We start from the raw sequence: 12,887 nt of genomic DNA on the forward strand, positions 1-12,887 counted from the left end.
CACATGTTCTCTAAGTCCACCTTTTTCCTCTTTGATTCCAAAAATGCTATATGTCATGCCTCATGGAGAGTGGGATTTGGAATGCAGCCCTAAGACATGCATTTTTAATACATGCAATGAGCCTTGGAGACCAAGATTGTACATGAAGACATGTATTTTCCTCAAAAACATTTCATGCAAATGGCCTCCAAGACCACAATTTGCATCTTAACCCAATTTCGAAAGGAAATTTGGGAAGGAAGGAAGTTGCATCAACATATTTGCTCTTTCATGCACATGTGTTTTCCCTTGAAGACCATAATTTTGGTCTAAACTTTGAATTTTTAAAAGCTCTTTGGTTTCCACATGCAAATGCACTTGGAGAACCTGATTTTGGAGAAGGCAAGTTCATCCAAGCTTCTCTTTCCTCCACATTTTTCTCATTGATCTCCAAGTGAGTACAAAAATTTCAACTTTGCTTGCATTTCTTGCTTGCCTCACTATTTTGTTGTATTTCTTGGCTCTTCATTTTCCATTTGTGCAAATGCAGCCCTAGATTTTAGCAACAAGTTATCTAATAACTTCGAAACTTTCATTCTTTCAAAATGCAAAAGATCTAATTCCATTCCAAAAACAGAATTGCATGGAAAGTGAAGTTTTGGATTTTGTCAAGGTTTGAGTCAAAGCAAGAGGTATATTTTTCTTTTTATTTTTAGTTTTGCCGCTTATTTTTGGTTTGTTTTTGGAATAAGGTTGAAGATTCTTCCACAAGAATGCAAGTGCATTTCCATGTCTTCATCCTCCATGTTCACCCATTCATCCAAATGCATCCAAACTCCATATTCCCATGATATGTCTCATTCTCCAAACCCCATTACATGTTTACCAAAATCATCATTTTTCCCATATTCATATGCTTCCAACTTGCATTCTTAGTCGTCCCAACAAAAGCCCTTTGTTTGCCCACATGCAACACACCCTCCTAAACCCGATTTTGGCCTTTTTTTTCCCAAAATACATGCTGCCTCATTCATTTCCAGCAACCAAATGTCTTCAATAAGTATCTAATCTAGACTAATAAAAACTCACCTTTCATAGATCCATCATCAACACTCAAAGTCCCAAAGATTTCGTGGATTCAATCCCATTGAAACTTTCATGTTGCAGCAAGTCAAGCTATGCCAGACTTTCTACAAAGAATGGAGACATACACTAAAGAAGGCATGCTTCGAATCAAAAGAAGCAATAATTCATTTGGTCTCCATTTTCCCAATGGTTGTTCGAGAACCTAATTTGTGTGGGAATGTGCCAAGCACTTTGCCTCAAAAAAAAAGAGTTAAAGGTGTTGATGGAAAGTTGTTCCAAGTTTACATCTGGACACCATCAAGAAGGTTTTCAAAGTATCAGAGACTACAAAATGTGTCAACCTACAAAGGAGAATTCATGGCAACTCGAACGAGAAAAAGCTTGATCATATCAAGTTTTCAAATGACAACTAGAAACTCATCAAAGAGAATGCAGTGGTGCTGAATACAAGAATCCCTGATCCTGCAATAATCACGAAGAACAAGGCTTTTGTTGATAGTCTATAGGATTGATTCATTCAAAATCAACACTTTCAACATTTTCTTCAAGTGTTTTCCAGCTTTGTAGACACAGAAGATGGATTGCATGTAATCCAATCACATGTAACTCAAACAAGTGGAATGCAATCACATGTAATCCACTAATTTGTCTTTTCTAATTAGACTTGATCAAGGTGGTTGAGTTGCTCCCACCTTTTCCTCCACTTTTTTCTCACTCCTTTTCCTCCACTAAAAACTCATCAAAGAGAATGCAGTGGTGCTGAATACAAGAATCCCTGATCTCACAATCATCACGAAGAACAAGGCTTTTGCTGATAGTCTATAGGATTGATTCATTCAAAATCAACACTTTCAACATTTTCTTCAAGTGTTTTCCAGCTTTATAAACACGGAAGATGGATTGCATGTAATCCAATCACATGTAACTCAAACAAGTGGAATGCAATCACATGTAATCCAATAATTTGTCTTTTCTAATTAGACTTGATCAAGGTGGTTGAGTTGCTCCCACCTTTTCCTCCACTTTTTCTCACTTCTTTTCCTATAAAAGGAGTGCTTCTCTCATTGTAAAAACCATCTTTTATTGTATGTCAAAAAGATCTGTCAAACTTGTGAAAGCATAACTTTGATTGTGTAAAAAGAAGCAATTGGATTTGAAGCTTCAACCGGAAGCAATTGTGATAGCACGAATTGGAAGCTTTGACTATAATTTGTGTCTATTGTCTTTAATTCACCTTTTATTGTATGTTTAAATAATAGAGCATAGCGAGTTAAGAAACAATCGAAGTCAAAGCTTTGACTGGGAATGACTGTGATGATACATAAACTAGAATCTTTGATTGTAGCTCATATTGTCATATCAATTCACCAAAATAGTTAGAATTCTCTAATTCTGGAAGTGTTTGTGCCCCAATGGTAAAGGCTATTCTAATAGAATAGGTCAAAACAGGACTTAGAGCCAAACCGGCACACCTTCAACTAGCCTTTGAGTTGGTGTTTGGTATTGGTATCACTGTTTCCAACTATTAGATAGAAGTGTAGTTAGAGATTTCATCTTGCCCATTATTCGCTCTGCGAGTAAGTGGATTCTTTCCTAAAAGATAAGAGGAAATAATATTGGTAACACCCCTTACAAATATCTCAACTTCTTGCTTACTTTGAGTTGATCCATGGAACAATGAGAAGGGGGAGCCTTCTCTTAAAGGTAGGAGAGATTTTGTCTCATACGCTATGGCTGGTCTACCTATTTTGAGATTGGATTTGAAAAAATTGTCGGTTGCAAAATATCCACCTAACATACTGCATCAAATGTCTTCATACAAGGAATGAAATGTGACATTTTTGAGAATCTACCCTCCACTACAAATATAGAATCATTGCCTCTTTGTGTCTTCGGTAATCCCAAACAAAATTCATGCTAATGTCCTCCCAAGGTCTACTAGGTACAGACAATGGTGTATACAATCCCACATTTTGACTACTACCTTTAGCAACTTGACAAATTGTGCAACTTTGAACAAATTTCCTAACATCCTTATAGATATGCCGCCAATAATACCTCTCACTTATCAATCTTACAGTCTTATCAATACCAAAGTGTTTGACAAGTCCTCCACTAAGTTTTTCTTTAATCAGATTATACCTCATTGATCCTCTACATATGCATAGTTGAACCCCTTTGGACATGTCATCCTGAATAAAATAATCCAACCATTTACTTTGATTAACTGCTACTGGTTCCTTAGAAGCTTTCCATGCATCTGCAATCTCGTACAAAGTCTTTAATTCATCAAATCCAAGCACTTCTACCCTCATTTTTGTTAGTAAATTCTTCTTACCCAATGCATCAACTACTCTATTTGATTGTCCACTTCGGTGTTTCAACACAGAAGTATAACTCTACAAGAAATCAACCCATCTCATATGTCTCAGATTTAACTTCCCTTGATTACTCAAATATTGCAATGTTTTATAATCAGTATACAATAGAAATCCCTTCGATAACAAGTAATGTCTTCATTTCTTCAAAGCTTGACCAATGGCATATAACTCTTGATCATAAACCGAATATTTCTTCTTCGCGTCATTTAATTTATCAATGTAAAAAAAAAGTCTATCTTCTTGACTTAACACAACTCGAATTGCATTCTTACTTGCATCACGAACCACTTGAAATACCTTATTGAAGTTCGGAAAGGCAAAAATTGGTTGTTTCTACCTTCTACTTCAATAACTCCAAACTTTGATCAGCTCCATATGTCCATCTAAAATTCTTCCAATCACCTATCATAGGTTGCAAACTAAAATGATTTACCCGATTAAAACTTCCAATAAAAGCTAGCCAATCCATGCAATGATGACTTCCCCAATATTCTTCGATGTAGGCCACTCCAAAATTACTTTGACCTTTTCAAGATCCATCTTCAAACCTTCAACTGAAATCACAAATCTCAAATATACTCTCTTCTCCCATTAAGAAATATTTCAAGATATTGATCAACAACTTCTCTTCCTTCAATCCTTGTGATATTTGTCTCAAATGTAACAAGTGCTCTTCTTTACTTCTATTGAAAATCATAATATCATCCAGGTGCACAATCACAAATTTACCTAAGAATTTCTTCAATACTTCACTCATCAACCTTGTGAGAGTACTAGGGATTTTAACTAAACCAAAAGGCATAACCGGCCACTCATACAAACCTTCATTAGTCTTAAATGCAGTCTTCCATTCATCTCCTTCCCTAATTTTGATGTGATAATAACCACTTTTCAGATCAATCTTGGTAAAATACTTTACTCAATAATCCATTATATCATCTGCAAAGGAAATCTATACCTTACTGTGATCTTGTTGACAACTATGGAAGCAATACACATTCGTTATTCTCCATTCTTCTTAGGTGCCAATACTATAGGTACTGCACAAGGACTCAAACTTTCCCTAATAAGACATTACCTTAATAATTCTTGCACTTGTTTATTCAATTCTTCATTCTATTGGCATTATCCGGTGTGGTGCTTTGTTTGGTAAACTTGCTCCCGGAACTAAATGCTTTCAAGGATTGATACTTCTAACAGGGACTGATGCTTCACCTCTGTGAGTATCACCTAGATCTAATGAGTGCTAAGTGTTCTATTCATTGTCATGAGAGATGGTTTGTGTAAACCACTAATCATGAAATATGGGTCAATGAGTTTGACTCAAAAACTATAGAGTTAAATCCTAATAGCAATATCACAACTTCTAATAGGTGATAATCAATCAGGCACATTATCTAAAATGATGTCCTCAAACTCTATCAATAATTTTTTTATTTCCTTAGGATGTCTTTTTGTCATACTCAAAACAATATTCTTTGAAATCAATACCCAACACATACTTTCTTTCTTTATACCATACAAGAATTTCCTACCTTCAACCAAACAAATCCTTACTGTAGTACAATTTTCACTTATAGGATCTCCTACCAAAGGTAACAATAATTGCTTCATTCCATTTGCAACTATAGTATACCAATTCAGTCTCCCATCATGTATAGCTTGACTATCATATTGCTAAAAGGTCTTCCCAATACGATATGACAACAATCCATTGGCATAATATCACAAAGAACTTCATCATAATAAGATCCAAACTTGAATTTCACAACACATTGATCGCTTACTAGTACCTTATGATCATCCCTTATCCATGCAATCCGATATAGTTGTAGGTGCTTCATCCTTGGTTACTACAATTTGGTAACGAACTCTTCTGATATCATCTAAACTTCCACTATCAATAATGACCTTGCAACATCTTCCTACAACTTTACATATGGTTTTGAATAAACTTTTCCCTAGTACAAGTTCTTTTTCACATTCCTCATTACATAATGCTCTTTTCACCATTAAGTTGTCTCCATCTCCCAGTTGATTCAAGGCCTCAGGTGGTTCTTTCTCGACAAATGCATTTCTACTATTGCTACCAGTCTTCTTGCTTGAACTTCCATGTGTACACTCAAATGTTCTATGTCCTTCCTCTCCACATTTGAAACAAATGCCTTTGAACAAACTCCTATCTTCTCTTTTATAACCATAACCTATAGGGTAACCTTCTCCTCTTCCTTGGTATGAATTCTCTTCTTTCCATTATGTTTTGCCTTTATTTGGATCTGAATAAGATCTTCCACCTCCGGTAAATGTTCTACCTCTTTGCAATCTGCCACCTCTTCCTCTTTGTCTATGTTGCTATCTTTTATTCAATTTCTCTTCAGCTTTTAGGGCACATTGATAAGCTTCCTCAATACTTTCCATCTTAACCAAGCTAATCTCATCCTGAATGTATGCCCTCAAACCATTTAGATACCTTGCAATTCTTTCCACCTCGTCATCCATGTCTCTAGATCTAATATCCAACCTATGGAATTCTTTAGTATATTCCTTCATAGAAGATTCCTTTTGCTTCAAATTGTGCATTTTCCTCAATAGACTAACTTGATAATCACCAGGCAAGAACTTTCCTTTCAACTTGTCCATCATCTTGTCCCGAGATTTGATCTTTTCCTTTCCTCTCCTTTGTTTATCAGTTTGCAAATGTTCCCACCATAATGATGCATGTCCTTTCAACTTAGTGCTAGAAATTTTCACCTTCTTATCTGCATTTGCACTTTCATACTCAAAATACTTTTCCATCTCAGTAATCCAATCCAGTAATTCATCAAAATCTAGCTTACCATCATAGTTTGGTAAACTGAAATGTGGTCCGACATTCACCCAAGTCAAGGCCTTTAGAAATCTTTCATCCCCTTGTTTCAGTATAAGTTCATCATTTACTACAGCAGCTTCCTCAGTTTCCTCATCACTTACATCATCAACAGGTTTTCCTCTTCTTTGGGCAGTCTCTACTGCTTCAAGTGTAGTTGTAATTCGCCTTAACATATCCATTACTATTGGATCCACATCTCTCCTTCCCTAAACCATCTTTGTGGCCCTCTACTATTGTAGGCCAAATCTCAACTTTGCCACCCTACAACCAAACTCAATTAGGGCTTGGCATCTTCAAACCTGCAACACAAGTTCACAAGGAGCACAACCTTTGCTCTAATACCACTTGACACAGTTCCTGATTGGAGAGACCTTGAGGAGATGAGTCTAATTGTGCAGCAAGAGTAAACACAATGGAAACAACAAGACTTCGGAGAGAACTAGGCGAGAGCAGCATTCATTAATAGATAAACAGATGTACATAGGTTTGACAATTGGCCTTCTTACATGCCAGGCTCATGCATGCCTACTTTCTTACAACCTTCGATCAGAGAACTTAGATCCAATATAATGATATTCAATTTATATGATCACCAACTACTACCTCAAGTGATACATTACATTATATTGGCATCACAACACACAAGTCGGCCTCAAGATCCAAAACATTCCCAAGAACAGGAAACATGTTATAATAAATAGGTATCATCCCAAATCATAAGGAATGAATCACATAAGACGTTTGAAGACTTGTGATGCCAGATTTAGGTCCTCACAAGATCCAAGAACATTAACGGATGCACCATCAAAGATCCAGGATCGTAGATTTCCATTGCAAGATCAAAATCCACCAACAAACATGAAAACTAGCAAGAACACACGACTCGAGAGAAGATGAAACATAACAACCTAGGAATAGGAACCAAACTAGGTTTAGAACATACTTTGAATATCACAAGTGCTGACACAATCAAACCTAGGATCACCAAAATGATCAACAGACTAGAAAATTGGCAAAACAAGAAATTGAGCACAAAATATTTTTGGTTGATGCAAGATTGCTCTGAACCCAAGATGCTCCTACATCATGTGACTTCATGTAGGAGTTTTAGGAAATCTTGTTATATGACTACATGTAGACATGTATGAGATGAAACTATAGCTTTCTCAATAAGTTAATGACGGTGTTCTTTACCTCATTAATTCAGTGAATAGATGCTTTGATTAGGACTAGTAAACATTGCAATAATTGCACAGTGTTGCTATAGTGTTGTTATTTACCAGATGCATTGGTTGAACTTGAGAATGAATTAATTGATGGCTCCTAAGGCCATCCCAAGGTTCATACATAATTACACCACCGTCAGTGATGGCGGGCCAAAGGGCCTCAATTTGGGGATGGTGGCAGGAGGTAGGGAGGAGGGTGTTGTAAATACTATACATATGGTACTCAAAATGCTAGTTATGGAAAGGCATATAAGACTATTAAGAAGTAAAATAGCAAAATTGCAAATGCCAAATACTAAATAGTAAATACTTGAACATTGAAGAGTGAATTAAAGTTTAAAATACAAATTACTAATTACAAATTAAAATACTCAATACTAAAACAAAAAATTAGACTCTTGAATAAGCACATGGAAGATTTCTATTACATCAAAAAGAAAAAAATTTAAAAATATTAATTTAAAAAAAACTCATTGCAAAAAATGGTTGTAGTTGAGGGACACCTAGATGTCCTCGGAATGACCAAGGGATGCCTAAGCATCCCCCTTGACATTCCAAGGATGTCAGGATATCCTCATGTGTCAGTGGTGATCGGCTAACGGGTGGTGCCACATGAACTTGGAAATGATGTTCCAAGCACGTCCTCGTCTTGAAAACATTTGGTTTGGGGGAGGCGGGGATGCATCATTGTGTTATACTAGGTTCATATGTTCTAACACTTTCCATAGCTGCAATATGGCAGACCTCTTTGCTGTTATCTTCCTTGATACTCAAGACATGTAAGCAATACTAGGTAAAAACATCTCCCTCTCTCTCTCCATCCATGCCTTCTCTCTAGCTAAGAACTTCATAGTCATGTCTCACGATAGAAATTAAAAATCTCTTTGTATGGTATAACCAAAGACTTAAGGATAACTATCAAGGGTATCTTTAAGTTAGAGTTGTAACCATTTGTCATAGATAGAGACGGGATAAAATAGTTCAGGAAACTGTTTGAATCATTTTTTAAAATATCAAATGGTGCTTTAAGAGAGAGAGGACATCTTTTAATAATTTATGATATTTTCTTTAATTAGAAGTAAACCTTATCAACACAAATTAAATGCCATGAATCAGCCAAACTACCGAATTGTACAGTCATAAAATATTAGGACACCATGACCCCTTTGCTCTATACTCATTTGACTTTTAATAGAATTCACCACCAGTATCAACTGAATAGCTCAAATCATATTCTGCTTTCTGGTTTGATTCAACTGGGTATGGAAAACTGCGTTTGTTTGATAATGACTTGATGAACAAATTGAAAACAAAGGAGAAAGAAATCAAGACCATTCCAATCTAACTATGAAGTGACCCCTAATTGGTTAAAACATCCAATGCCAAATCGGGTTCACTGGTAAATAAGAAGATACATTGTTCTCTTAGAAGGCAAACGGAATCTTATCTGATCAAATAGTTTAATGTCGCAGTGGGTAAAAGGGTAACAGAGGGAACACTTTTTTTTCTTTAAAACTACAATTTATGTCCTACTGTTGAGGCTAAAAGATCCTCAAGCTGCGCAAGTGGGTGCAATAACGAAAGATAAAGTTGATTGCAATGCATTGTATGAGATGAACAATGAATAGCCTCAACTTGCGTAGATTTTCTAACGTGCAAGGTGCAGATTCAATCTAGAGAGCTTCGAAAATGCTCCATAGAGCTTGAGGTGCATATTACACTGTCGCGTACAACATTTTTAACATAAAATTTGTGCAAATTTAAGCAACTCTTGAGTGAATTCAGGCAAAATTATGAAATAGTGATACCTGTTTATTGACATCAGGATGGTACTTGAGAGCTAATTTCCTGTACGCTTGTTTGATTTCTTGCGGAGTTGCATAGGGTGCTACTCCCAGCACTTGGTATGGAGATTCCTCCCTCTTAGAGCTTGCTCTCACACACGGAAATTTACATCGGCCTCTTCCTCTGCCACTTATTATTTTCCTACTCCTGCAAATCTTCTTAGTATTGGTAATGTTTATGTTACACAGGTGAACAGGCACAATCAGAGGAGCAGGAGGTATTATCATGGCAGTTGCAGTATGCACTCCGCCCATCACAACACTTGAAGAATAACATGACATTTGGTTACAAGCATTTCAGTACTACCAACTTTAAAACTGATTTTTCTTTTCATATGGGTGAAGAGGCCAGTTTTTCTCATCTACTTTACTCGCTTATGGATTTGCAGGCTAGAGCAAGCGAAGATGCAGATATATCGAAGATAACATCTGCATTTCCACTTCTAGGCAGTTCTAGAGATTGCCCTTTCTATATGGCACTTGTGCTTTGCAACAAATTGGGAACTAATCATCAGAATTAACCTGTTTTGACAACTTAGAATTCGTTTTCGGGAGGGATCAATTTTTATCCTCTCTAAAGCGCTAACAATACAAGGGATTAGCTATGGTTGATCTAGAAAGTGGATATTCTTGTTTTAGGTATTAACTGAAAGGAATGTTGCAAAAACCTGTTGGTTATTCTTTCCTAATTTGCAAGAAATCATAGGATGGGTGACCTCTCGGGAAGTCCCAATGCTTCACTCTGTAGATCCAATGAGTGCTAAGTGTTCCATTTATTCTCATGAGAGATGGATTCATGCAAATTCAAAAATCACACAGTTAGCAATATCACAAAGAAATCATAGTGTTTACTCATATTTTTATATTAAAATTTTGAGGTTAATTATAATGTTTATTTAATTGAATATTTTAATATTTATTTAAAAAATTATCTAGTTTAATTTTTGTTTATCAATTTGTATAGGAAAACAAGAGTTCTGTTGGAGCATGAGTCCCTGTTGTTCGTTATTGTCATTATATTATGATTGTATAATAACAATTTAATGATTTATTATTTATTTAATCATAATATTACTATCTTCAACTATAATTATATTTATTTTGTTATGTTGTATTACTATATAATCTATTATCACATTTAAGTAACACAATCTTAGCTTATTAATGTCGAAAGTGTGTGTGTTAATGTTAACTTTTATCTTTCTACATTAAATTTGACAACCATTTACATGTCAAAACTTTAATTTTATTATAAATATGTAATATATTTTTAAACACTACATAAAATATTTGTTAAAATTATAATCTTTGGAGATAAATCATCATTTTTTTTAGAAATTAAATGAAAAAATTAAGTTAGCATAAAAATAGAGATAAAGGTTTTGTAATGGATATCTATCGACATTTCTTTAGATAGATTTATTTAAGATATCTATACTAGTTAATATAAAATTATTATTATTGTAATTATTATATTATAACATCTACTTTTTAATTATTATTTAAATAGAACGCATGGTCATATAGTTGTACATATATCATCAAAATAAATATTTAAAATTAAATTAAGTATAAAAAATCATCACTAATCTAAATTAATAATGTAGATTGAAAAAATAAAAGACTAATCTAAATGAAAACTTTAAATGTAAAGTAAGATTATTATTAAAAACTTAAAAAACTAATTTTAAAATAAACTACTAACTAATCTAAATTTATTTATTTTAAATATGATTCTTAGTAAAATAAACTAACCCTAAATTTAGAAACCAATTTAAAAGACAAAAATTAACTTTTATTCAAAAAAAATTTAAATAAATACTCTTAAATGTTCATTTTTTATTATTAAGTCAAGGTCATGTAGGCTTTTGAAATGTACAAAAGCAGTCATAAATAAAAGCATTCATGGGGTCGAATAATATACACAAAATAGTATTCATGTGTGTTGAAGGAGACAGTGCATTTGTGTATTTAATTCTTACATCCTCATTAAATAATTGTGTATCGACGTATTCTTCCATACAATTTTTTCCTTATTCCATTTTTATGTAAAAATGCTCAAAACCTAGCAAAATTCCCATTATCGAATCAGAAAATAAGGAAAACAACTAAATAGATCATTTTAAAATAATCACATCTCAAACCTGAGGCTTTGCGTTTTATGTAATGCCAAAAATTAATGAGATTGTGCATATAAAGGTAGGGAGTAATAATTGATTCATAGAAGTATGTTTGTCTTTTAGGCTTTTTTAAACCTAATAAGCATTACATCCTCTCTTTTTTCTTCAACATATTAGATTTTAATAAATGGTAGAAGCATTTTAAGTGTTCATGAATAAGTTGAAGAACAATATTCTACTAGCAAAGTGTTAAATATATGTTACACTTTATAGATTCTATTTATTCCACAGCTCTTATTAATATGGAATTATCTCAGGAACAACCACTCATGTTAATTAGGAGGGTTTTATGGAACTTTAATTAATTTTTATTGCATCTCTATATTTTTTCAATCTACTCAAAATAATGTTCATAACTAGTTATTACATTAATAACAATTATCTTGCATATATATTCATGTAGACTTTTCCTACATTAATGATGTGTTGATCTATCCTTGATTAAATAGATCTTGAGATCAACATAAAAGACTAGGAACTAAAAAATAAAATTGTTGACAAGGGATAAGGAGCCTATTTAGATTTCACCGTAATGTTCGCTTTGACTTGTTTAACCAACTCATAAGCTATGATAAAAGATTGAAAATTTTAAGTTCAAGTACTAAAGAGAGAGATCCCAAGGGTGTGACTAAGATCGTAAAGTATTTCTATTGTTAAACACTAGAGTACAATTATGGTTTATCATCAAATACTTTTTTATTGCGTATCCTTTATAACTTTGAACATCAATGGTTATTAATTTGTGCATGCACTTGTATCTAAGACTTGGTGGTGTTGAAAAGCCTTCCGAGAAGTACTATAGATGAAAGGGAGATTATATAATTATGTGATAGTGTTCATTTTGATGGGATACATATGTGCCCATATTTTTTATAGTATTTGTTATGTGTAGCTTAGTTATGTTAATTGGAAAGGTTAAGTACTAAAGGGGGGGAGGGGTGAATCAGTACTTAAATATTTGACCAAGTTTAACAATCAACACATTACCATTCCTAATATGTTTACGGATAGTTGTCTCAATATTATCAATATGTTGGAAATTAAATACAAAAGTAAATAACAGAAATGCATAATCAATAAGACAACCATAACAGAAGATTTTTGGTGTCGCAAAAAAACCCTTGGTCATAGGGGGAGATTATGGTGGGGATGGTACCCACAATTTCTTCTCTATAGTAGAAAAAGATTGTTGGTTAGGACTTACAACTTTTCCACCTTTTGAGTGACTCACCCAGTGAGGAGTGAGTAATACAATGTAAATTGTATATTTAGCCCATTAAGACTACTTTTTTAGGAGATTTCATCTTGCCTTTATGTTATTC

At 34.0% G+C, this 12,887-nt stretch overlaps 1 protein-coding gene across 2 annotated transcripts in view; it reads right to left on the reverse strand.

Annotated features, from left to right (window-relative positions):
* Nucleotides 1-9,975, reverse strand: part of LOC149543583 (Chaperone DnaJ-domain superfamily protein) — a 72,569-nt gene extending 62,594 nt beyond the window's left edge. The window contains exon 1 of one of the 2 annotated variants that reach the window (XM_089798368.1): nt 9,350-9,975. In XM_089798368.1, coding sequence (XP_089654494.1) covers nt 9,350-9,667 — 318 coding nt within the window. In that variant the 5' untranslated portion in view covers nt 9,668-9,975. The remainder of the gene's footprint in view (nt 1-9,349) is intronic. The other variant, XM_089798369.1, reaches the window with a different exon arrangement.
* Nucleotides 9,976-12,887: the final 2,912 nt, after the last annotated feature.

Source organism: Cupressus sempervirens, chromosome 8, assembly GCF_028749045.1.
Source record: "Cupressus sempervirens isolate cs-2001-9-10 chromosome 8, ASM2874904v1, whole genome shotgun sequence".
NCBI lineage: Eukaryota > Viridiplantae > Streptophyta > Pinopsida > Cupressales > Cupressaceae > Cupressus > Cupressus sempervirens.